This window comes from Budorcas taxicolor, chromosome 4 (assembly GCF_023091745.1).
Source record: "Budorcas taxicolor isolate Tak-1 chromosome 4, Takin1.1, whole genome shotgun sequence".
NCBI classification, from domain to species: domain Eukaryota; kingdom Metazoa; phylum Chordata; class Mammalia; order Artiodactyla; family Bovidae; genus Budorcas; species Budorcas taxicolor.
Genome location: NC_068913.1, coordinates 57,120,310 through 57,148,103, shown reverse-complemented (window position 1 = coordinate 57,148,103; position 27,794 = coordinate 57,120,310). Strand labels below are relative to the sequence as shown.

Genomic DNA, 27,794 nt, shown 5'->3' with positions numbered 1-27,794 from the left:
TGGTATCATCTTAAGAAGAATAGCACCTTTTGGAGGAAACTTATGACTGAAACATAATCATTTTTATACTCTGTGGACTGTAGTGCATGTATTAGCAGGCATAGTCTCTGGTGAATGACAGCATAATGTAGACAAAAAGGACTCTGGAGAACCATATGGTGCTTGTGTTTCCATAGCAACTTGAGCATACATTGAAAGGATTTGTTGTTATGACTATTCTTTATCTGTTGTATAATGAACTTAGTACAGAGACTCTTATCTTGTTTTTCTTTCCTTGTTGCCTACATGGTAATTAAGGTGAAGCATTCTAATCTTAACTGATTTTAGAGTCAGATGATGGACTACAACACAATATATAAATATAATCTCAACTCTGCTACTTAGGATCAGTATGGTAGAAAAATTGCATTTCCTAATTTATAGAAGTGAGATCATCAATTTATGATAGTTTAATATAGAATAGATGCTGAGTAAATATTTGCCTTCCTCCAACCTAGGTGAGGTTGTGTACATTCTTCAATATCATTTCAAGCATGTTTTTATTTCCATCATATAAAAATTATTTTGCTTCCATTACCATTGTTAGAATCAAACCTTATTTTGAAAGAAATGCCTCTATAGTGGACAACTGATGGACTAGATGGCAGAGAATATTTTTGATGGTTGATGATTCAGCTTTGAGCATAAAGGGAGTAGGGTTTTAATTCTTTGCTTGGTTTCTTTCAAGAAATGTAACTGAGTTCAGTCATTGGTTTTCTTTTCCTAAATGTATAAAGATTCCCTTTCTTTTTGATTTTCCATTTATAACTGTATGTAATAAGTACAAATGAGAAATACACAGGAAATAAAAGTAAAATATGAAAATTATATATATAATGACTGCCATCATTTAAATAAATATGGACAATGGTTGATAGACAAAATTTGTAGTGTTAAGATAATAGACTTACATTTTTCAATATCAAGTTTTATTTTGCATTTTAAGTTGAAACACTTAAATTTTTTCATTTTAAATTTATTTCTAAGAAAGCATTAACATAGAGAATATCAGTTGTCTGTTCCATCAGTAATTTTCTGAACTGCTGCTCAGCCTTCTACTCTTAAGATCAACATGTATATATTTAGTCATTTTTGTTAAGTTGTGCCCCCTGCTATTACCAGACAGCATTACCCCAGGTTTCCCTGTCATTCTTCCAGAGTAGTAATCTCACACTCAAATATGTTGGGGGGCTTCTTAAGAAAAGGTGTCGTATGTAATAGAGAGTGATAGGTCTATTAGTAGAGTATGAAGAACCTGCATAGATATATTAAACATGTATTCCGTTTCAGCATCTAGTAAATTCTGATATACAAAGAAGACAAATTTCTGGGCTAGATTCTTTCATCAACTGGAATTTTGCTAGTTCTGCTCTATTTAGAGCACATTTTCTTAACCTGATATCTGGAGACAGAATTCATCTTATTTATTTATTTTTTTCACTTACAAAAGGTAATCTATGTTTATTTAGAGTCACAAGCAGTTGATTGACTCAGTGTGACTCAGACCATGAAGACACCATTTCTCCTTCACTCCATTCTGGGTCCCGGGCCTGCCTGGGGCCCAGCGTGGCAGGAGGGCTGCCCGCGGCCCCTTCACAGGTTCACAAGCTTCTCATTGAGGGCAATTTGTGACTGTGTGAGGTTGGCCAGGTAGGTCACCATCAACAGGTCGTTGATGTTGCTGTTGGGCATGGTCTCGAAGTCCTCGGGAACTATTTTGGGTACTTGGTTAACCAGATTCGTCAAGAAGCGGCCCACGGTATTGTCGGCTGACACCTTTCCAGACAGCACGTCCTCCGCATACTGCAACGCTGTGCTGAGGGCTTCCTGGATGCGAGCGGAAGCTCCGCCCACTTGCTGCAAGTCACAGGAGAGGCCAATCACGCGGTTGGGGCTGAAACAGGTCTTCGTGATCAGGTCAACTCCAATGCGTTCAGTGTCGTAGTATGTGTATTTCACTGTCAGAGGGGTGAACATCACTCCCATGGTCCTCCCAGGAACACGCATTAAAGTGCTGACGTAGGCCTTGATGCTCATGCGGCCATTCTGGAGGCTGCTGTCCACTGTGAGGTGAATGAGGTTGGGGGCTTCTCGGCTGTAGTACTCATGGATCAGCACTGAGTGCTCCGTGATGTCATGGCCTGTAGCGTACCAGCCCAGGATGAGCTCGTTCGGAGAGACTTTCTTGTGCAACTCATACATGTTCTTAGCAAATTCCATGTCAACAGCCACCTCATCTTCTGACTCATTGTGTGGCACTGAAAAGCAATTGGTGACTTCCACTGAGTGCTTGTCAACGGTTCCCAGCAGGGTCCCGATAACTCGGGCAGCTCCCTTGTTGCGTCGCTCGTAGCTGTCCACAATGGAGGCCAAAATGACTGGGTGCAGCCAGACCACGTGGTACTGCCGGTGTGGCCATCTTGTCGAGAGAGCAGAATTTATCTTTAAATGGAAAAATATATATATTATTTACTCTAACTGAAATTAAATATTCAATTATGAATGAAAATAATCAATCACAGTGGTATTAGCAGTAATTATGAGTTTGTCAACATTTTAAACCAGAGATGTTTTCATATCACATTACAACTGATGTAAATATCTCAATATGTTTTCATTTGCTACTACTTAGAAATGCAGTGCTTATTAGATACAGCACTAGGTCTTATTAAGGAAGATAGATATCTAATAAGGAGGATGGATCAATTGAGACACAATTTGGGATAAGGAGGCTGGAAAATGAGATCAAAGAGCACTTTCTATTGTATTTGTAATATTCCATTTCTTAAGTTAGATGGTGACTTTATGAATGTTCATTTTATTGCTATCTTTTATAATCTACTTATTATTCTCTAAGGGTTCTTTTGTATGCAAAATTTTTATAATGTGAATCTTTTTATACTATTTCTTCAGAAACCAATATTACCTGCTCTACTGTACCCCTTACTGAAAATTTCTTACCCAGTGTCCCTGTTGAACTGGTAGAGCACCACATGACACTATCTTGAGAGAAGGGAACTAAAACTTGAAATGTTTAAAATTTACCATGTGTAGAATTTGTTGGCTCTGTATCCTCCAACCAGTATTTCTGAAGTCCCTTTTGATTTGTACACTTCTGTAATCACTCAGGGGATTCTGAGGTGGCTCAGTGGTAAAGAATCTACCTGCCAATGCAGAAGACTCAGGAGACATGGGTTTGATTCCTGGATTGGGAAAATCCCCTGGAGGAGGAAATGGTAACCTGCTCAAATATTCTTGCCTGGATAATCCCATGAACAGAAGAGCCTGGCAGTCCATGGATTGCAAGAGTCAAACACAATTGAGTGACTTCACACGCATGCACAATAATCATTCAGAGGAATTATTTTACTTGTAAAAGATATTTTGTTTTATGATGTTAGGAGGCTTTGTCACTCAACACTTGAGGAGGGAGTAATTTTTTTCCAACTAGCAAAAGCTGCAAAAAAAACACATGTGACAATTTAGCACCCTCTTGTAACACAAAACAATGTCAGTCAGTGGCCCTGAACTATAGGTCTCTCCTTAATCTAGTAGAAAGCAAGCTATATAAGAAGTTAATTTTTTTCTTACCTTTTCCTGTAACTTAGGCACTTCACTGTCACATGGTTTGAAGTTAAACAGATGTGGTTTTTTAAGTTTCATGCAAAGAATTATTATTGATGTGAACTTGGGTACTCTCACCTGCCATACAGCAAAGCCAATCCACTGACACCAGGTTGTGGTAAAGTACAGTGTTTATTACAGAGTGCCAAGCAAGGAAAACAGGTAGATGTGTTCAGAAGACCTGAACTTCTCAATGGCTTTCAGGGAAGGTTTTTATTTTTGTTTGTTTCTTGCCGTGCTGTGCAGCATGCAGTATCTTTGTTCCTCAATCAGGGATTGAACCTGGACTATGGCTCAGAGTAAAGAATCTGTCTGTAATGCAGGAGAACCGGTTTTGATCCTTGGGTAGGGAAGATACCCTGGAGAAGGAAATGGCAACCCACCCCAGTATTCTTGCCTGGAGAATCCCCATGGCCAGAGGAGCCTGGTGGGTTACAGTCCATGGGGTTGCAAAGAGTCAGACATGACTGAACAGCTGACATGGTATTGAAAGTGCCGAGTCCTAAATACTGAACCACCAGGGAACTCCCCAGGAAAGAGTTTTTAAAGGCAACATTTGAGGTGAGGATTATTACAGAATTATGACTTTCCTCTGATTAGTTGGTAGTGAGGTAACAAGGTGATGTTTTGGGAATCTTAATTGTTAATCTTCTGGCACCAACCAGTCTGGGGTTTATGTACTTGCGGTTGGTACCTAGTCCCTATTATACATCTGGGTTGCAGAGAGTCATTGTGTTTGCATATCTCACAAATATGAGTCAGATTGTTATGAGGAGTTGTCCAGGACTTCGTTGGTTTTTTTTTTTTTTTCCTGAATTTTTGTTTAAAATCTCAGTACTTTTCTTGTTTGGCTACTTTTCTTTTGTTTCCACATTCCCTCATTTTTCTATTTAGTTAACTGCTTGTTGGAACTCTGGGAAGACCTCGGAAGACTAAAGCCTTTTTCTACAAAAAAGAAAGGAGGAACTAAAGGAGCTTTTGTACTTAGGGCTCTGCAGGGTCCTGCTCAGTTTCAGAAGAATAAAAAATAGTATCTTTTAAGTAGATGTAAGTACTATTAAGCATTTATATCATACATGAGCAACCCACTGTAAATGACATACAAAGGCCAGTTTTTGGTGGTTTTGAGTCCAATTCAATTCAAAGGTATAGGCATTTTCAGCTATGCATAATTTAATCTGACTTTTCCTATCAGTGAAAATCGTCTTATTTTGATATAGTAACTTAATATTGTACCTGTGATCCTCACTTCATTCAGATAATGTAATTTTGATATATAACCTATGAATTTTATGAGACTCAGTAGAAAAAGCAGCTCAAACTGGAAAGGCCAGATGAGTAAGGTGACCAAATAATTATAATCTGAAAAATTGTCACTAAAAATATCACATATGGGAAGCACAGTGGCAAGGAATATTGTCTGCATATCATTGGAAAGACTTCATTATTATAGGTTAGAGATAAAGGCATTCTGAAAAATATTTAAGGAATGCTCAGCATGGATTCCATAGTTCATCAGGCACTCTATCTATCAGATCTAGGCCCTTAAATCTATTTCTCACTTCCACTGTATAATCATAAGGGATTTGATTTAGGTCATACCTGAATGGTCTAGCGGTTTTCCCTACTTTCTTCAATTTGAGTCTGAATTTGGTAATAAGGAGTTCATGATCTGAGCCATAGTCAGCTCCTGGTCTTGTTTTTGTTGACTGTATAGAGCTTCTCCGTCGTTGGCTGCAAAGAATAGATTGGGGAAACAGTGGAAACAGTGTCAGACTTTATTTTTCTGGGCTCCAAAATCACTGCAGATGGTGATTGCAGCCATGGAATTAAAAGACGCTTGCTCCTTGGAAGAAAAGTTATGACCATCCTATATAGTATATTCAAAAGCAGAGACATTACTTTGCCGACTAAGGTCCATCTAGTCAAGGCTATGGTTTTTCCTGTGGTCATGTATGGATGTGAGCGTTGGACTGTGAAGAGGGCTGAGCACCGAAGAATTGATGCTTGTGAACTGTGGTGTTGGAGAAGACTCTTGAGAGTCCCTTGGACTGCAAGGAGATCCAACCAGTCCATTCTGAAGGAGATCAACCCTGGGATTTCTTTGGAAGGACTGATGCTAAAGCTGAAACCCCAGTACTTTGGCCACCTCATGCGAAGAATTGACTCATTGGAAAAGACTTTGATCCTGGGAGGGATTAGGGGCAGGAGGAGAAGGGGACGACAGAGGATGAGATGGCTGGATGGCATCACTGACTCGATGGCCATGAGTCTGAGTGAACTCCAGGAGTTGGTGATGGACAGGGAGGCCTGGCATGCTGTGATTCATGGGGTCACAAAGATTTGGACACGACTGAGCAACTGAACTTAACTGAACAGCATGGATTGCCATTGAATCTTTAAGAAAATAAAGGAGAAGTCATAATGTTTGACTATTAGAGAAGATTTCAGGATTTGGGAATACTTCTCTAATGGAAATTAGCAAAACAAGAAAACTGAACACGAAGAAGAGATAGCTTTCACTAAAATAAAAAACTTGATGAAAAGTGGGCTTATGTAATGTTTCAATTTGGCTCTAGGGTACATACAGCTGCTGCTGCTGCTGCTAAGTTGCTTCAGTTGTGTCCAACTCTGTGCGACCCCATAGACGGCAGCCCACCAAGCTCCCCCATCCCTGGGATTCTCCAGGCAAGGGTTCATACAGAGTTACACTTAAAAAATTACAGAATGCTTTTGCAAACGGAGTCTTTGAAAAAGTAGTTCATTATATGCAAAAGTTGTTCAAGTAATATTTTGGAAAAGCAATACAACATTTATTATTGGGTATATCTCTATTTATGGGCTGAATTGTGTTCCCTCAAAATTCATATATTAAAGTCCTAATTTCCAGCATCTCAGAATGTGACTTTATTTGGAAAGAATATCTTTAAAGAAGTAATTAAATTAAAATGAGGCCATAAGTATGAGTCCTAATTGAATCTGACTGATGTCCTTATAAAAAATTAGTACAAACAAAGAGACACCAGGGATGGATGTGTATAGAGAAAAGATTATTTGAGGACATAGCAAGAAGGCATTGTGCTAGAAAAGGAGAGAGGCCCTCATAATAAACCAAAGCTGCCAGCACCTTGATCTTGGACTTCCAGCTTTCATAGCTGTGAAAAATAAATTTTTGTTGTTTAAGCTACCCAGTCTGATATTTTGTTAGTTTTAATTTTTTTATCTTAATTTTAGATGAGTATTTCATACAGTTAATTTATCAGTTAGTTTTGGTATTAGAGACATTTAAATGACCCCAGACCACTATTTCTAATTGAAATGTCTTTTTTTCTTTCATTGCAATAGTGATGTTTGATGTAGCTTTGATAACATAGGTTATGCCTATTTCTTCAGTCAAGGCATCAGTTTGAATGGTTTATAGACTCAGTAAACCTCCCTACCTTAGCTCCGCTTTTTTGACGTGTGATTCAGTTAATTGTAAATGTCAAACTGTCTCTATTTATAAGAAATATCTTCTTTCACATTATAATACATTTCTTAAGGACTATTTATAAGTTATACAAAAATGTACTGTTCTTATATGAATAAAAATGATGATCTTTGAGGAGAATGTGATACTCAGAAAGAGGTTATTCTAATAATAAATACGAATTTTCAATTAGTATATTTCTGTATGATAGTCACTTTTTAATTAGGGCTGATTAACTCTGTGTGTGAAGTATTTTGCTTCATTATTTCTCTTCCATGCATTTGTCTGATCAGACATAACCTGTAAGAAATGGTGGGGAAGGGTTATTAAAAGAAAGAAAATTTTAATCAGCATAATAGTTGTGGTAAAGGATGAATGATTGGAGGTGTTAACTATTGATTAACATTAACTTTATAGGTTATTGTTATTCATTATAGGTTATTTATTAAAAATTATCTCATATAATGAGAATACAGTAAATTTATAACTAAATTCAAGTAATACAGAAAGCAAATAATTATAATGCATTTTATCATTTTATAGAGGGAAAAATAACTGAAACATAGAAATATAAAGCAACAATAATAATAAACTAGGGTTAAACTGGGCTTCCCTGGTGGCTCAACTGGCAAAGAATCCGCCTGCAATGTGGGAGACCTGGGTTCGATCTCTGGGTTGGAAAGATCCCCTGGAGAAGGAAAAGGCTACCCACTCCAGTATTCTGGCCTGGAGAATTTCATGGATTGTATAGTCCATGGGGTCACAAAGAGTCAGACACAGCTGAGCGACTTTAACTTTCAGGGTTAAGCTAGACTCATAAAAGTGATCAAAAGGTCTAGGATTTTGTGTTATTTATGGTTTGTCTTCTTTTCCCTGGAAAAATATAATTGTAGATCATACTAACAACTATAAAAATGCTTCACTATTTTAAAAGCAGCTAGTGTTGTCCTCAGAAAAAAAGTCATGCAAAAGAACACAGTTCCCTGTTACTGTTGTATCAGTTGTAAATATATTATATATGAAATGCATGTGTATTTCACTGATGATTAAGATGATAACAGAATTTACATGGCATGCTTTAGTCATCTTACAATATACCCTTAAAAGAAAATAAAAACCAAAGTAATGATATAATCTCCCTACCTCAAATCTGATTGTCAGGTTCCAAATGTACAGGGGTTAATGTGTCCATTTCTTCCTTCTCAACCTTCCTATTTATAGGCTTAAGGAAAAAAAATTGACATGACTGGTATAAGAAGAAAATGTCAAAAGGTTATAAAACACTGCAGAGAAGACATTTTTAATGAGTCTTCGAAAACCCTGAAATAAGAAAGATCAGAAATAAGGTTATTATAATGAAACCAGTGTTCAAGACATGTTTTCTAGTATTATTTCTGCCTATCTGTACTGCATAATTAGTGGTAGGCAAGATAGGTTGTAAACTCTGAGAAAAACAACATATTTTCCAACTCTGACTCCTAGCTCTGCTGTAGGCAGCTGGGAATGTTTTCCAGAAATAGAAGATGGCTGTAACAAACAATAAAATATAGGCAGTAAAAACCATGATGATCTCTTTATCACTTCTGTCATCACTGCACACACTGATGGATTTATCACAATGCCATGTGAATCTGAAGGCAAAGTGTCATATTCTGTGGATATGCCTTGTCCTGAAGGATTTATTGCTTCATTAGGAAACAAGGGAATAACTTGTTTTTTTTTTAATAAAAAATTTAAGAATGGATTCATATTCTCTGATAATCTGAAATAAGATTTTGAATGCTATAAAAACATATGCTTCATTTATATAGATTTACTTCTGCATTTACTCATTGCACTTCTGAGAAAAAATTATGTCTTAGTTTCTTATAAATCAGGAATACAAAAGCTTGGCTGCTTTTACTTAATAGTTTGGTGATGTTGAAGACTCCAAAACCCAAATAATAAAACAGGTTAGAGGCTTTATTTTTTGTTTAACTGTCCTGTTTTATCAAGTCAGCCAGGAAATTAAACCACTTGTCCACATTGCTCAAGCCTGAGGTCTTATTCTGTCATACAGATTAATTATATGACTTTGGGTCTAAATAGGAATGTGTCAAAAAGGGTGCTGATACAAGTCAGAAAACCTGGGTTCCAGTTCAAGTCTTCCGAACTTAATGACCTTAGAGAATCATTACGTTTCACCTGAGCATGATGTAAGTAAAATAAGAGTATTGCAAGTCTTTTGTGAATTAGAAAATGATATTCATTCTTTTGTCATATATCTACATATTATTAAGGCAACAAAAATTTAGAATATTACTGGATGATAGTGAGCATTGGGGCTCTACATCCAATACTATATGTTCATTGAATTCTTCCAATTGTATGGGATTTACCTAAATTCATCTTTGGCAATATAAGACTGTTTTGTAAAAGCTCTGCTAGTATCTTATTATTTTTTTTTATTTCTAAAAGTTGTACCTGTATGATTTTGGGTTAGTCACCTAACATCTTGGGAAAATGAACTTACTTTATAGGAGCACAAAGTATTTGGAGTAGATGGTTAATAACATCCATTCGAGTCTTACAATGTTCTGCCACATTTGTGCCACTCGTTCTTTGTTTTGAAATCTAGGACACCAGGCAGAAAAAGGACTTCAGACTCAGCAGTTCCCATGTGCTTATGGCTGAATGGAACTGAAGTTGTCTCCGTCACTGGCTTCACTGCCTAGTTTACTTCACTTTACAAATTCTGTTACAAAGTCCTCAATATTTTGGTCTAGAGATTCTTGCTTGCTTTTGCCTAAGGCTTACAGAGTTATGAGTAAATATTTCATCAGTCAAACTAGCACCTAAATTTACCCTTTCTTTTACTTTATTTTCTATTTTCATGAAAGATCTGTCACAGAAACCCCTATATACTAATGTTGCCACAGGCATAGATCATCAGTAATTCAAAATTCACAACCACAGATTCTGGATTGATTGTCATTCATTTGAATTTTACTTTCTGCCTCTCCTGTGATTTGATTTTAAATCAGTTATCCCTTTTACTCTTTTCAAAATCACCTGTATTCATTAGTGTTCTCCAGAGAAGCAGAAACAGTTAGAATGTTTATATCTCTCTCTATATATATCTGTCTGTCTGCCTGTCCGTCCATCCATCCATCCATCCATCCATCCATCCATCTATCCTTCTATCTAGATAGAGAAAGAGTTTTTTTAAAACAAGGAATAGGCTTATACAGTTGTGGAGACTGGCAAATCCCAAATCTTTGGGTTAGCTGGCATGCTGGAGATGGAATTGTTGCAGTTTGAATGTGAAAGCAGTCTGCTGGCAGAATTCCTTCTTTTGGGGAGTACAAGGGGTTTTGTTCCTATTAAGGCCTTCAATTGATTGAATGAGGCCCACCCACATTATAGGAGGCACTCTGATTTAAATGTTACTCTCATCTAAAAAGAAAAGACACTTTCACAGAAATATCTAGGCTGTTGTTTGCCTAAGTAGCTGAGTATCATGGCCTAGCCAAGCTGACCCATCAAATTAACCATTATACAACCCTTGACATGTGCTTCATTGTTTTCTTCAACATACTGCTTTTAGCCTTCCTTCACAATCTCCCAGGCTAAAATACCCCATAAAACCTTCAGTTCTCATCTCTTATCATATTTTCAGCTGTCTTTTGAGTTTCTGCCCCTGCCCCCGACCATGTTCTCTTCTGGCCCTTTTGTTCCAGCAGGTTTAAAACAAAAGCTCATGATCTTTTCCCCCTTATCTCTTATTTTCTTTTATTAATGACAACATTGTTCAATCTAGAAAGCTTGAAATCATCTTTGAATTAGTCCCCTTCATCCTTTTCTCTAATGAAATTCCAGCTCATTCACTTACTCAAGATAATGTCCTAACCAAAGTAAATAAAATAATGAGGAGGCAAACAATAAGTAAATAATTCCTCAAATAATTATAATTGTGATAAATGGTATGATGAAAAAGCACAGGGTACTAGAATATTTTATAACTTAGGGACCTCATGTAGTGTGAGAGGAGCAGGGAAGACTGGTATCAGAAGGATTCATATAAGTTAGTCAAGTGAAATTGGGGCATAAGGAGATGAAGAGTATTCAAGGCAGAGTAAACAGCTTGTGTAAAGACCCTGATATAGGAAAAAATATCAGTTTTTTGTCCACATAAAAATATCAATTTGATGTTTAATATGATGCCTGAGTACTAACTCTGTCAGGAATTTTTATTCTCAGACTATGATATGGATATTATGATTTAGATACTAATTTTGGTAAATTGTAGGGGTTCAACAAATGTCTGTTGTATAAATAAATAAATCTTTATTTTAAATGAGAAAAGTGAGACTCAAAAGATTAAGTAAGGAGTTCAGATTTACACAAGATAAAGTGGCAGAATAAGGAATCTGCTGGTTACAGGAGACACAGGGAAGAAAACCACTGCCTCCAGTCACCGCATTATTGCCCCATCAGCAAGACTAAGAAATACTGTCAAACTTCTAAATTATTAGTAAATCCTGGTAAAGCAGTGTATGATATTCTAATTTTGCTAGACTGATATATATATATATATATTTTTGCTAATATGCAGTGTATGATATTCTAATTTTGCTAGACTGATATATATATATATATATATATATATATATATATATATATATTTTTTTTTTCTTTTGGTGTTTGGTTTGCATGATCTTGATAACTTTGGAATATATTTACATAAATAACCCTAGATATTGATTGGATGATTCAGTTTCTCTTCTGCTCTTAATCTCAGCATTAGTTTATTTTTCTTTCCTAAAAGTAATAATGACTTTTTTAAACCTACCAAAATATTTGCTTTAATCGCATACAAATGAAGTGATTATGAATTTCAGATTGGCTAGATTTCAGAATAATTTACTCCATCTTTTTTCCTTACAGTAAGAAATACCATTTCTATTAATATTTTAGAATACACTGTCTTATAAAAATGAAATTGAATTTAAGTGTACTCTATTGACATCTCTTTTAATTTGCAGTTATAAGTTTCAGTTTTCTTGCTTGGAGAATTTATGGACAGAGGAGCCTGGCGGGCTACAGTCCACAGGGTAGCAAATAGTTGGACATACTGAAGTAACTTAGCACACAAGCACCTCCAAAGGAAGAATTAGACTTCTTACAGAAAGAATCACTTCAAAATTAAGAAGTTTGCCATAGATTCCCAGTTTTAATATCACGGTGGTGGTACCAGAAATTTTGAAAGAGATATGGAGCATTGTCTAAACATGAAGATTCACTGCCGATAGAGATCAGAGGTGTTACTCTTTCCCTGTGGCTGGCTACTTTTTAAATAATTGCGCTGCAGCTTCTGGCCTCACCACTCCACTCCTGATTATGTTCAGAGTCTCAGTGATATCCAGTTTGTTGGAATTCAATAGAAACTTCTCAGTACCATCAGATACAACAGGATTCTTTTCATTCTTTTCTTAGTTTTAAGGACATCACCACTTGTGGTTTTCCTTTTGCTTCTTGTAGTGACTCACCATGTTCTTTGCTGGTGCTCCTCCGTGCTTGACCTTCAGATGCTGGAAGGCAGGCATATTGGTTCCTCTTGAGTACCATGTCCTCTCTGATCACATTAATCACCATTACTTTAAATATTGTCTTCGTGCCAAGAGCTTCTGAAGTATCTTTATAATCCAGGTATTTCTTTAGAGCTTCAGGATCATTTATTCAGCAACATCTTTGATATTTCCATTTGGACTTCTCCTCTGCATCTCAAACTTAAAATGTCTAAAAACTGAGCTGCTAATCATCTCTCACACCCAAACCTGCTCCTTTCATTGTCTTCCCAGTTCAATTACCATCTATCCCCCAAACTGTTTCATCTTTGATTTAGCTCTTTCTCTTTCATAAAATCGCATTAATCTTATCTTAAAAATATATGAAATGTCTTCACTTTTTTTCTTTTCACTGCTGCTATTGTCCAAAAGCAACCGTTGTCTTTTGCCTGAACTGCTTCAGTAGCCTTGTAACTGGTCTCTTTGCTTTTACTCTTGTTTTTAATTTGTTCTCAGTACAAGGATCATTTAAAATATAGGTCATCATCTAATGTCCCTGCTCAAAACTCTTTTCATTATACTTAGAATGGAATCAAATGTTGCCATGAGTTCCAACGCTCCATGCCATCTGGCCCTGTCTACCTCTCCTTACCGTATTGTGACTTTCTTTTGCTCACTATACTCCAAAGTTGTGGATTAGCCTTGTTAATGTAATTTCTTCCTTGTTTCTGTTTCTCAGACATGTAAAGTCTTTCCAGCTTTTGAGTTTTGTTGTTGTAGCCTTGCAAAACACTATTTCCTCAATTATTGTTTTTAAACTTTGTTTTTATTTTTTATAATGGCTGATTCTTTTTTTTGTCCTTTAGGACATTTCATGAAAGTTTCCTTCTCAGAAAGGTTATTTCCAGACTTCCCTATCTAAGTGCTTATTCTAGTCCCAATCATATTCTCATGTTGTTCTGTTTAGTTCCTGCCATCACTTAGCTTAATTTGAAATTATCTTGTTTGTTGCCTTATTCCTAAAGCTAGATTATAAGTAATTTTTCTGAAAATTTAAAATTAGTGTTAAATGTAAATTTTAAATGTGATTGAACAGACATAAAACACTTTAAAATGAGTTGATGATCAGACAAAAAACTTAGGAATTTGCAGAGGTTAAAAAAAAGAAATCAGGAATTCCTAAATTCATTATGACTGCTGCATTGGAGGAATAATGTCTTTTCTTTATTTCTAGTAAATTATTTTTATGTTGGGATGAGATGTTGGGGGTCTGTCTGCTTTGAACCTCTTGTGCATCTCCATGTCTTGCTAAGTCTTGCTAGGCCAAAACTGAAAGTTCTTGATTGATCCGCTTCTCAGAATTGTATTTTAATTGCATCAGTATACATATATCTCCTCCTTCTTGGACCTCTCACCCACCCTCAACCCCTATCCACCCATCTAGTCACTACAGAGCACCGAGCCAAGCTCCCTTAGCTATACAGCAAGTTCCCACTAGTTATCTATTTTACACATAGTGATGTATATATGTCAATCCCAATCTCCCAATTCATTCCATCCTCCCTTCTGCACCTCATGTCCAGTGTCCATTCTGTATGTCTGCATCTCTATTCCTGCCCTGCAGATGGGTTCATCCATACCGTATTTCTAGATTCCACACATATATATTAATGTATGCTGAAGACAGTCTTGAAAAGTGAGGTTCTTGTTCTACATGAGGTAGGCCTCTGGACAAATAAGTTGTGCTTACTTCTTGTCATAAAAGCAATGGATTCTCTAAGTTCAGGCTTCCTCCTGCAGTGAAAGTGAAGTGAAAATGCAAGTTGCTCAGCCGTGTCTGACTTTTTGCGACCCCATGGATTATATAGGCCATGGAATTCTCCAGGCCAGAATACCTGGGTAAGTAGCCTTTCTCTTCTCCAGGGGATCTTCCCAACCCAGGGATCAAACCGAGGTCTCTTGCATTGCAGGCAGATTCTTTACCAGCTGAGCCACAAGGGAAGCCCAAGAATACCGGAGTGGGTAGCCTATCCATTCTCCAGTGGATCTTCCCACCCAGGAATTGAACCAGGATCTCCTGCATTGCAGGTGGATTCTTTACCAACTGAGCTATCAGGGAAGCCCTCTCCTATGTAGTACATCCTCATATATGTGTGGGTTTACTCTATCTCTGCTTGCTGCTCCTTGCTGAATCTTTGCAACTAGACTGATAATCCTTGTATTATTTTGCTGCAGTCAAGTCTTTTTCTGTGGTCTGGAAGTCTTGTGTCTTCTATCAGCTTTCTATGGAACCATAGAAGGCTTGTACAGATATTTTGGTGGGCATTCTCTAAGTTCTAGGCTTCCCTGGTGTTTCAGATGGTAAAGAATCTGTCTGCAATGAAGGAGACCTGGATTCATTCCCTGGACCAGGAAGATCCCCTGGAAAGGGAAATGTCTACCCATTCCAATATTCTTGCTTGGAGAATTCCATGGACAGAGGAGCCTGGTAGGCTATAGTCCATGGGGTCACAAAGAGTTGGAAATGACTGAGTGACTAACACTTTCCCTGGGTTCTAGCTTTTCTCAAAACTATTATATTTATTTAAGCAGCATAAAATCCCTATAGAATGATGATTTCCAATTTTTTCTTCTGCTCTGAAGCTATGATTAAACATATATTGGCAAAAAAACCCCCATATATTGGCCTTCTTTTTATATTCTTCAGTTTTATTTAAATGCCTATTTCTTCCACCTTTTTAATGTCCTGTGTCTCATTATTTCATTTGCTAATTCTCTTTTCAGTTGTTTTTATTATGCTGTTTAAATTGTCCATTGAGTGTTTGATATTGACAATTATGGCTTTTCTAGAAATTCCATCTATTTTTTAAAAAAACCTGCCAGACCAAAAAAATGTCTCTTGTCTCTTACTCATGTTTTCAAATTCATCTTTTACTTATTTTAATCATTTTTAAGTACATTTAAAATTTTTGTTTCTTATAATTCCAATATCTGAATTTTTTGAAATTTCATAGTGTGTTTTCTTTGCTTTCTCTTCCTCATGGTGCCTTATTTTCTCATGTTTGGTCATTTTGGAATGTAAGTGCATGTTCAGTTAGGCCCATTTCAGTGACCTAGCTTGAGATCATACCTATAGAAAGGATTTGAATTAGTTTCAGCTGGGTAACCTGGAAGACCCCAGTATGAGATCCTTTAAATTAATTACCACTAACTAAGAGTGAAACTGGAGCTTTCCAGGTGGTTCAGTGGGTAAAAAATCTTCCTGCAATACAGAAAACGTGGGTTCACTTCTTGGGTCTGGAAGATACCCTGGAGGAAGGCATGGTAATCCACTTCAGTATTCTTGCTCTGAGAATCCCATGGACAAGAGGAGCCTGGAGGACTGTAGTCCATAGTGTTGCAACGTGTCCGACATGACTGAAGTGACTGAGTGCACACACAAAGGTGAAACTATTGCCAAAATTATCAAAGGTGACTTCCGTGCCTGCTGCATCAGCATCCCAGAATCCAAAGCCCCGGAGGAGACTGAAAAGTTTTCCTATTACTTTTACCTGTAGGTAGATATTTTTCTAAGTTCATCATTTCATTGAGATTGTAGCTTTGAGGGCCTCTGTCTTGCCCGGAGTAAACTCCGGGAGTTGGTGATGGACAGGGAGGCCTGACATCCTGCAATTCTTGGGGTCGCAAAGAGTCAGACACGACTGAGCGACTGAACTGAGCTGATCTTGCCCAAGCTCTTGTTGCTTTTTCACTTATAGTTGTACTATTGTCTTCTTTCTTTTATCGTACACATAGAGTTTTCCTTCTTTTCCTATTTTTGTAGTCTTAGCTTGTAAGTTTTACATTCTATTTGTATTCTTTTGTCAGTATTACCCTTAAATTTTATTATGCATACTTAACATTTTAGTCTTTCTGTCCTCGTTTGGAATAACACAAGCACATTATATCAGTATAACTGTAAGTCTTCTGTTACTATCTTCCCTGTATTTTTATTTAGCATTTTTGGTGCTATAATTTTTCTTCAACTTTTAATTGAAATATACATAGAGAAAAATAAACTTGTCTTAAGGCACTTGCTCAGTGAAATTTTATAAAGATTTTACAGGGTGAACACAGCTGTGTATTCACTATTCAGATCAGAAATACAGTATTTCTGAAAAATAATATTTATAGTACTCCAGAGACCCTTGTATACTCTGCCAGTCACTACCTCTCTCAAATGTAACCAGTATTTTTTTTCCTCATTGATGAATTTTGACTAAGTTATGGTTTTAAATTTTGTAAAAATAGAGTAAATAAAATAATTTTTGTATTTGGAATCTTTTACTCAATACTATTTGTATGGCTTATCAATGTTTTTGTATGTGGCAGTAGACTTTATTTTCACTGTTGTAAAGTTTTACAATGTATGGATATGTATTTTTATTTATCTACTTTAATATTGAGGAAGTATTTGTGATGTTTCCAGTTTTTAGCTGATACTAATAGCTACGTCAGCATGATACCAATGATACTGCAAAAATGCTATAAAAAATTTTATATACGTTTTTGGTTGCATGTATGTATGCATTTCTGTTGGAATAGAATTACTATACGGAGAAGGCAATGGCACCCAGCTCCAGTACTCTTGCCTGGAAAATCCCATGGACGGAGGAGCCTGATAGGCTGCAGTCCGGTAGGCTGCAGTCCATGGGGTCGCTGAGGGTAGGACGCGACTGAGCAATTTCACTTTCACTTTTCACTTTCATGCATTGGAGAAGGAAATGGCAACCCACTCCAGTGTTCTTGCCTGGAGAATCCCAGGGACGAGGGAGGCTAGTGGGCTGCCGTCTATGGGGTCGCACAGAGTCGGACACAACTGAAGTGACAGCAACAGCAGCAGCAGAATTACTATAACATAAGGAAGCATATGTTCCATTTACTAGACATTGCCAAGCAGTCTACCAAAAGTGATTATTTCAATTTATACTCTTACGTAAAAAAAGTGTTCAATAGTATCAGTTGTTTCACATCCTTTCCAATATTTGGTGTTGCCAGTCTTTTCATTTTAGCATGGTGTGTGGGTAGTTGTTGGAGAAGGCAATGGCACCCCACTCCAGTATTTTTGCCTGGAAAATCCCATGGATGGAGGAGCCTGGTGGGCTGCAGTCCATGGGGTCGCTAAGAGTTGGACACGACTGAGCGACTTCACTTTCACTTTTCACTTTCATGCATTGGAGAAGGAAATGGCAACCCACTCCAGTGTTCTTGCCTGGAGAATCCCAGGGACGGGGGAGCCTGGTGGGAGGCCGTCAATGGGGTCGCACAGAGTCGGACATGACTGAAGCGACTTAGCAGCAGCAGCGGCAGCAGCGATATTGAACACCTTTTCAAATTGGCCATTTGTTTACCCTTTTTCGTCTGAAAGTGTTAGTCACTCAGTTGTATCCAACTCTTTGCAACCCCATGGACTGTAGCTCGCCAGGCTCCTCTGTCCATGGAATTCTTCAGGCAAGAATACTGGAGTGGGTAGCCATTCCCTTCTCCTGAGGATCTTCCTGATCCAGAGATTGAACCTGGGCCTCCTGTACTACAGAAAGATTCTTTACGAGAGCTACTAGGAAAGTCCCTTTTAAAGTGCTTTGACTCTTTTAAACTGTGGGGTTTTTTAAAAAAGTTATTGATTTGTTGAAATTCTGTTAATATATATGATCTGGATACAAGTCCATTTTCAGATAAAATTTGAATATATTGCAAATATATTCTCCTTGACTTTTCATTCTCTTAATGGTGACTTTTCATAACAGAAGTTCTTAATTTAATGTAGTCCCATTTATCATTTTGTCCTATTTACAAAATCTTTCCTTACACTAAAATTTTTATTTTCTAGAGGCTGCATTAACTTTCACATTTAAATCTATGATCCACCTGGAAGTGATTTTTTTCATAAGTGGTGTATAACATGGATCAGTTTACTTTTCTGGTTTGGATATATAATTAATCTAGTACCATTTTCTGAAAAGATGATCCTATTCTTCACTGTACTGGAGTGCTATCTTTTCCATAAATCAAGAGCCCGTATAAATGTAGGCCTGTCTCAGGACTGTTTCTTCTGTTCTGCTGGCCTTTTTGCATATCCTTGAACCAATACAGCAGTACTTTAATTACCATAGCTTTAAAGCAAGTTTGATAAGTAGATTAGTCCAATTTTGTTCTATGTAGTATTTAAGATTGTCCGGTTATTCTTACCCATTTGCTTTTCCATCAAATTTTGAATTGTTATGCTGATTTAAAAAAAGTCAGGCTAGTATTTTGAATGGAATCTCATTAAATTTGTACAGCATTTTGGGATGGCTTAAAATATTTACAAAGTTGAGTTTAACAATTCATGACAATGCTCAATTTATTTAGGCCTTTATTTTTTCTCAGTAATGTTTCATGTTTCTTTGAATTATATTACTCTTACCTTTTGTGCTATTGTCAAACCACCTTTTAAAAAATTAATTAATTTATTTTAATTGGAGGCTAATTACAACATTGTAGTGGTTTTTGCCATACATTGACATGAATCAGCCATGGTTGTACACATGTTCCCTATCCTGAACCCCCCTCCCACTCCCCTCCCCGTCCCATCCCTCAAGGTCATCCCAGTGCACCGGCCCTGAGTGCCCTGTCTCATACATCAAACCTGGACTGGTGATCTATCTCACATATGGTAATATACATGTTTCAATGCTATTCTCTCAAATAATCCCACCCTTGCCTTCTCCCACAGAGTCCAAAAGTCTGTCTTTTACATCTGTGTCTCTTTTGCTGTCTTGCATATAGGGTCATTGTTACCATCTTTCTAAACTCCATATATATATGTTAATATACTCAATTGGTGTTTTTCTTTCTGACTTACTTCACTCTGTATAATAGGCTCCAGTTTCATCCACCTCGTTAGAACTGATTCAAATACATTCTTTTTTAATAGCTAAGTAATATTCCATTGTGTATATGTACCACAGCTTTCTTGACCATTCGTCTGATGATGGGCATCTAGGTTGCTCCCATGTCCTAGCTGTTGTAAACAGTTCTGCGATGAACATTGGGGTACATATGTCTCTTTCAATTCTGATTTCCTCAGTGTGTATGCCCAGCAGTGGGACTGTTGGGTCATATGGCAGTTCTATTTCCAGTTTTTTAAGGAATCTCCACACTGTTCTCCATAGTGGCTGTCCTAGTTTTCATTCCCACCAACAGTGTAAGAGGGTTCGTTTTTTTCCGCACCCTCTCCAGCATTTATTGTTTGTAGACTTTTTGATAGCAGCCATTCTGACCGGTGTGAGATGGTACCTCATTGTGGTTTTGATTTGCATTTCTCAAAGATGCTTACTCCTTGGAAGAAAAGTTATGACCAACCTAGATAGCATATTCAAAAGCAGAGACCTTACTTTGCCAACTAAGGTCCGTCTAGTCAAGGCTATGGTTTTCCCACTGGTCATGTATGGATGTGAGAGTTGGACTGTGAAGAAGGCTGAGCACCGAAGAATTGATGCTTTTGAACTGTGATGTTGGAGAAAACTCTTGAGAGTTCCTTGGACTGCAAGGAGATCCAACCAGTCCATTCTGAAGGAGATCAGCCCTGGGATTCCTTTGGAAGAAATGATGCTAAAGCTGAAACTCCAGTACTTTGGCCACCTCATGCAAAGAGTTGACTCATTGGAAGAGACTTTGATGCTGGGAGGGATTAGGGGCAGTAGGAGAAGGGGATGACAGAGGATGAGCTGGCTGGATGGCATCACTGACTCGATGGACGTGAGTCTGAGTGAACTCTGGGAGTTGGTGATGGACAGGGAGGCCTGGTGTGCTGCAATTCATGGGGTCACAAAGAGTCGGACGGGACTGAACTGAACTGAACTGATAATGAGTAAATGAGTGATGTTGAGCATATTTTCATGAGTTTGTTAACCATCTGTATGTCTTCTTTGGAAAAATGTCTCTTTAGTTCTTTGGCCCATTGTTTGATTGGGTCATTTATTTTTCCGGAATTGAGCTGCATAGGCTGCTTGAATATTTTTGAGATTAATTCTTTGTCCGTTGCTTTGTTTCCTATTATTTTCTTCCATTTGAAAAGCTATCTTTTCACCTTGCTTATAGTTTCCTTCATTATGAAAAAGCTTTTAATTTGGTCCCATTTGTTTATTTTTGCTTTTATTTCCATTAGTCTGGGAGGTGGGTCATAGAGAATTCTGCTGTGATTTATGTCAGAGAGTATTTTGCCTAGGTTTTCCTCTAGGAGTTTTATAGTTTCTGGTCTTACATTTAGATCTTCAATCCATTTTGAGTTTATTTTTGTGTATGGTTTTGAAAGTGTTCTAGTTTCATTCTTTTACAGGTGGTTGACCAGTTTTCCACCTTGTTTTTAACCTCTCCCCAATTAATAGTTTTTATACTTTTTTATATTTAGATTTATTATTCTACCTTGTAATTTATTTACTTATCACTGATTTTTATATTCAACTCTTTCCATCTAGAATTAATTTCCTTCCTTTATTATGTTTTTCAGTGTTATGTTTTGTAATGTGTAAAGTCTCTCAGTCCATGTTTGTCAAAAATAGTTTTTATTTTGACTGTTTTATGAATTTCTTTTTTAACTGGATTCATAATTCTGGATTTGACAGTTATTTTTCTTCTGTATTTTGATATTAATAAAATATCTTCTGTCTGTTATATAGTTCTGTTGGAAGGAATCTATTGTTTTCCTGCAGATATGCTCTTTTAACAATACTCCCTTGTAATTTATACTCTTTGTATACTTTATATTCTTAAAGTTCCATCAAATACTGTTTACATTTTGTTTTCATTAGTCCTGCTAAGTATGTGGTGGTTTTCGTCAATCTGAGAATGTTTAAAAATTTTTAAAATTTAATTTTGGAAAACTTCAGCCTAGTATCATTGCTTTCTCATAATCCTTATTTGAACCAATTGTATCCTTGTATTTCATCCTTCTTGAATTTTATCTTGCTGCTGCTGCTGCTGCTAAGTCGCTTCAGTCCTGTCCGACTCTGTGAGACCCCATAAATGGCAGCCCACCAAGCTCTGCCATCCCTAGGATTCTCCAGGCAAGAACACTGGAGTGGGTTGCCATTTCTTTTTCCAATGCATGAAAGTTAAAAGTGAAAGTGAAGTTGGTCAGTCATGTCCGACTCTTAGCGACCCCATGGACTACAGCCTTCCAGGCTCCTCCATCCATGGGATTTTCCAGGCAAGAGTACTGGATTGGGTTGCCATTGCCTCCTCCATGAATTTTATCCTATCATTCCTATTTTCTATCTCTTTAAATTATTGCATGGCATTCCATATAATTTTCTCAGCTATAACTTCTATTACCTTATTTCCACTTTAGCTGTCTATTCTGGTCATTAACCACCCGTTGAATTCATCCAGTAGAATTTTTTTTTAATTTAAATAACTGTATATTATGGGTAAATTTTGCAATCTCTATTTGGCTCTGTTCTCAAATCCGTCTGCTATTTTCATATAACTGTACTTGCTTTACAGTTTTTGTTCTTTCACCTCTTTGAAATTTATATGTAGTAATTAAAATTAACCTTTCAGATTATATTATTTGCTTATATTATATATAGTATTATATAATTATGATTTATATATATTTGTTTCATTCATTTTTTGAAGTTAGAATTTTTCCATCTGTATTGTTATCTCTCTCTTCCTCTGGGTACTACTCATATAACTTATGCTTTGTGACTCTGAGCTCATTTTTAGTGGTGATTAATTTTTGTAGAGGACTGGTTATATCCTGGACTGCAGAAGTAAACACCAAGGTGTTTGATTCAACTTTCTGCTAGAAATTTTAATAAATATTTACTCCTTTTCTTTGGTTTTCAGCAGCAGACAAACATCAGTGTTTTGACCTTTTTAGCTTAGAATTTCAGTTTTTTTGAAAAACTGTATTTTCATCCATGCTGGGAATAGATAGTAAACAGAAGATAGGAGACAGAATTTCTCAAGTCTGTTTATTGGTAGGGTTTCCTTTATAGATCTTGGCTTTATATATGGGTTTCAAGTACAACTTTCTACTTTGTATTGCCCAGAGATCTCTGCTACATTCATGTACAAGAATTAAATTTTCAGTCTCTGGCATTAAGATCAGTATTCTATGATCTTAATGAACCATTTGGCTTTTACTCCAAATTATTGCTTTAAATACATTTTGTTTCTGGAACATGGAATTTTTTCTTCCTTCCTTTTTTCTTTAATTTATTCAAAGTAGACCATATATTAAAAATATTTTGACTACAATGTATTTAACATTTTTATATATTTGGAGCATGGCAAATCAAACATATTGATCAGATGTCTTTTCCAAGACTCTTCATATGTAGGAAACTTTGTGTTGCAGTAGATAACATCCTATCCTTATAATGTCCCTTATAAAGAATTGCATATTTTTTGTCCTTAAATTATATAATTTTATTACTATTTTATATACTTAATTTATTGAGAGCTCATTTGTGTAAGACACTGTGCTGTGTATCCATTTCATATGAATTATGCTCACTTTCATAGAGCTTACTATCTAGTTAGGGAGGAAAGCATAAATAAATATTCCTACACATAAATGAAAATTATAAAGTGTTTTGAAGGACTTATTTTATACTGGAGAGATTTGTTAGAAAGCCCTCTCTCAAAAAGTGATGTTTAAGCCAACAGGAAGGAACTCATCAGCTTAAGGGGTCAAAAAGAACATCTTAGGCAGAAAGAACAGTATACATAAAGATAGGGGAAAATATGATACCACTGAAGAACTGAAATAAGAGCAGTGTAATTAGGGTGTCCTGGGAAAGGGAAAACTACTAAAAGGTGAAGCTGTAGAATAATTGGGAATCAGGACATTCAGGGCCTTGTCAACTTTGTAAGGAATATGGATTTCATTATGAATGCGATGGAAAACATTTAAAGGATTTTACATTGAGTGGTGATGTAATCTTATAAAATATCACTTTGATTGTGGTTTGTAACAGATTTGAAGGAAGAAAAAATAGAATGAAGAAAAGGGTTATCATAAGAGCCTAGAAATAAGATACAACAGGGACTTGAGCTAGAAATAGTGGTAGAAATGAGCACAAGTGGAAAGTAAAGAATAGCATGATATTATGGCAACCCACTCCAGTAACTCTTGCCTGGAAACTCCCATGGACAGCGTAGCCTGGTAAGCTGCAGTCCATGGGATTGCTAAGAGTCCGACAGGACTGATCGACTTCCCTTTCACTTTCCATTTTCATGCATTGGAGATGGAAATGGCAACCCACTCCAGTGTTCTTGCCTGCAGAATCCCAGGGACGGGGGAGCCTGGTGGGCTGCCGTCTATGGGGTCACACAGAGTCGGACACGACTGTAGTGACTTAGCAGCAGCAGCAGCAAACAATATAAGAAATTCTACAAATGGTAAGAATAATGACATCTAAGTATACAACTCTTTGAGTATTGCTCTAGGGGTCAATTTTATCATATATGTCCAGAAGTTCTTAGCCTGGGAACTATATGAACTTCAAAGGACCTTCAAAATTTCTGAAATTTCATTTGAACTTTCATAGATCTACATGTAAAATTTAATAGATCTACATGTGAGGTTTTCTCTAAGGAGACGGTCCAAATGTCTTACTACATTCTCAAAGGATCTGTGTCCCCAAATCCTGAGAGCTCTAGATTTAGGGGAGCTATTTATAAATATTTGTTTCTCTAACATAGGCTTTTAATTAGGATTTTCTGATTAGACAATTAAAAATTGTACCTCTTGTCAAGAACCTGGAAAGAATACTTTCCATGTAGGCATGATATTAAAAATAATTAACAGGTTAAGAAAAGATGGCGGAGGAATAGGACGGGAAGACCACTTTCTCCCTCACAAATTCCTCAAAAGAACATTTCACCTCCGAGCAAACTCCACAAAACAACTTCGGTAGGCTGGCAGAGGTCATCAGGCATCCAGAAAAGCAGACCATTGTCTTCAAAAACAGGTAGGAAAAAATATAAAAGACGAAAAAGGAGACAAAGGAGGTGGGGAGGGAGCTCCGTCCCGGGAAGGGAAGCCCGTCCCGGGAAGGGAATTTTAAGAAGAGAGGTTTCCAAACACCAGGAAACACTCTCCCTGCCGAGTCAGTGGCGAATCTTGGAAACACAGAGGGCAACATAACAGGAAGGAAAAATAAAGAAATAATTAAGACCAAGAGATTACAAGCCCACCAGTAACTCCCCCAGCGGAAAAGCGGCACAGACGCCTGCATCCGCCATTGGGAAGTGGGGGCAGGGCAGGGACGCGCGGGAGGCGCGGGCTGCAGTGCTTTGTAAGAATCCGGCAGGAACGCCCCACGCGCAACCAGAACGATCTAACTGGGGCTAGCAAACCAGACTGTGGGATAGCTACCACGCGAAAAGCTCGAACATAAGACAGCACCAGGACCCCGCACAGAACAAAGGACGGAACGGAAAAAGCCGGCTGCAGACCATCCCCCACCGGGGACAGGCAGCCAGAGCCGTAAGGACTGGAAAGGGGCAATTGCAGACCCGGAGAGACTTTACTTACCTAACTGCAAGCAGGCCTCTTTGCTAAGACTTCTGGGGGTGCTGGACACTCACAATCTGCCTCACGGGGGACGCCAGCGGTCCACCCAGAAAGCTGAGCAGCAGCGGCAGAAAAGGTGACACGCCGCGGCGATCGCGCTCGCCAAACTCCTGAGCTACTCGGACCTGGGAAGGGCACAAAACGCAGTCCCAGCCGAATCTGTGCCTCTGAGGGCGGCCTGAGCGGCTTGGACCGGGGAAGTGCACGCAGCCTAGGGCCGGCCCCAAACGGTTCCCGGCGGAGCATCCTAGAGCCGGAGCGGTTTGTACGCCGCAAGAAGGGACAAGTCAGGCGGGACTGAGACACTGTGCACACGACAGTGCTATTTGTTTGCAGCATCCCCCCTCCCCACAGCGCGACTGAACTAGCGAGCCTAAAAAACCAGCAAACAGAAGAAGTTAAACAGAGGGAACCACCTTGGAAGTGATCCCACACGGCCCAAAACATCAGAGAACGGCCAGATATATTTTTAATAATTTTAAAATCATTCCTTTTTTTTTTTTTTCTTTTTTTTTTCCTTTTTTTTTCTTCTTTTTTTTTCTAACTATTTTTTTAATTGTTAAGTCTTCTATTTATCCTCTAATTTTTATTTCTATAACCTACTATTAATATTTTTTTTAAAAAAAAGACTTTTTTTTTTTTTTTTTTTTTTTTTTTTTTTTAAGGCAAACACCATATATAGCCTTTGGATGGTTGTTGGTGGTTTTTTGTTTTTTTTTGGTTTGTTTTGTTTTTTTGTTTGTTTGTTTTTTAAATAATTCTTGTGTGTTTTTTTTTCTTTCTTCCTTTTTCCTTCTGCTTCTTTTCTTTAATATTGTATTTTTTAAAATCCAACCTCTACTCTAGATTTTTAATCTTTGCTCTTAGGTTTCTGTTGTCAATTTTGTACATCTAAAAACCCAAACTTCACTACCCAAATTTACCTGAGAGCGAGATTACTGGCTTGACCACTCTCTCCTCCTTTGGACTCTCCTTTTTCTCCACCAGGTGGCCTCTGCCTCTTTTCTCCCCCATCTCTTCTCTATCCAACTCTGTGAATCTCTGTGTGTTCCAGCCAGTGGAGAACACCTAAGGAACTGGTTACAGGCAGGATTTGTCTCTCTCCTTCTCATTCCTCTCTCTTATCCCCCTGGTCACCTCTGTCTACTTCCTCCCTCTCCTCTTCCCCGTATAACTCTGTAAATACCTCTGAGCGGTCCAGACTATAGAACACACATAAGGAAGTGACTACTGGCTAGCTTGCTCTCTCCTCTTTTGATCTCACCACATCTAATTCCAGTTACCTCTAACTACCCCCTCCATCTTCTCTTCTCCTTGTAACTCAGTGAACCTCTCTGAGTGTCCCTCAATGTGGAGAAACTTTTCATCTTTAACCTAGATGTTTTATCATTGGTGCTGTATAGTTGGAGAAGTCTAGAGGCTACTGTAAAAATAAAACTGAAAACCAGAAGCAGGAGGCTTATGTCCAAAGCCTGAAAACATTAGAGAACTCTTGAATTCAGGGAACATTAAGCAATAGGAGCTCATCAAATGCCTTCATACCTACACTGAAACCAAGCTCCACCCAAGGGCCAACAAGTTCCAAAACAAGACATACCACTCAAATTCTCCAGCAACACAGGAACACTCCCCTGAGCTTCAATATACAGGCAGCTCAAAATTATTCCAAAACCCTTGATGTCTCATAACCCATTACTGGTCACTCCACTGCACTCCAGAGAGAAGAAACCCAGCTCCACCCACCAGAACTCCAACACAAGCCTCCCTAACCAGGAAACCTTGACAAGCCACTGATAGAACCCCACCCACAGTGAGGAAGCTCCATAATAAAGAAAACTCCACAAACTACCAGAATACAAAAAGGCCACCCCAAACCCAGCAATATAACCAAGATGAAGAGACAGAGGAATACTCAGCAGGTAAAGGAACAGGAGAGTTGCCCACCAAACCAAACAAAAGAGGAAGAAGTAGGGAATCTACCTGAGAAGGAATTCCGAATATTGATAGTGAAAATGATCCAAAATCTTGAAATCAAAATAGAATCACAGATAAATAGTCTAGAGACAAGGATTGAGAAGATGCAAGAAAGGTTTAACAAGGACTAGATGAAATAAAAAAGAGTCAAAATATAATGAATAACGCAATAAATGAGATCAGAAACACTCTGGAGGCAACAAATAGTAGAATAACGGAGGCAGAAGATAGGATTAGTGAAATAGAAGATAGAATGGTAGAAATAAATGAATCAGAGAGGAAACAAGAAAAACGAATTAAAAGAAACGAGGACAATCTCAGAGACCTCCAGGACAATATGAAACGCTCCAACATTCGAATTATAGGAGTCCCAGAAGAAGAAGACAGAAAGAAAGACCATGAGAAAATCCTTGAGGAGATAATAGTTGAAAACTTCCCTAAAATGGGGAAGGAAATAATCACCCAAGTCCAAGAAACACAGAGAGTTCCAAATAGGATAAACCCAAGGCGAAACACCCCAAGACACATATTA

At 37.6% G+C, this 27,794-nt stretch overlaps 1 protein-coding gene across 1 annotated transcript; it reads right to left on the bottom strand.

Moving 5' to 3' along the window:
* Positions 1-1,632: 1,632 nt before the first annotated feature.
* Positions 1,633-12,717, bottom strand: LOC128046276 (eukaryotic translation initiation factor 3 subunit F-like). Its single transcript, XM_052638393.1, has 2 exons — positions 12,661-12,717; positions 1,633-2,481 (listed from the first exon to the last, which is right to left on the bottom strand). The coding sequence occupies exons 1-2, from the start codon at positions 12,715-12,717 to the stop codon at positions 1,633-1,635; spliced, it is 906 nt and encodes a 301-aa protein (XP_052494353.1).
* Positions 12,718-27,794: the final 15,077 nt, after the last annotated feature.

Bases quoted from the DNA above. Each gene is read 5' to 3' on its own strand.
- LOC128046276 (XM_052638393.1), bottom strand. From the start codon at position 12,717: ATGCCTGCCTTCCAGCATCTGAAGGTCAAGCACGGAGGAGCACCAGCA. The intron at 2,482-12,660 runs GTGAGTCACTAC...TTCCATTTAAAG, and splicing joins GAGCACCAGCAAAGAACATG to ATAAATTCTGCTCTCTCGAC.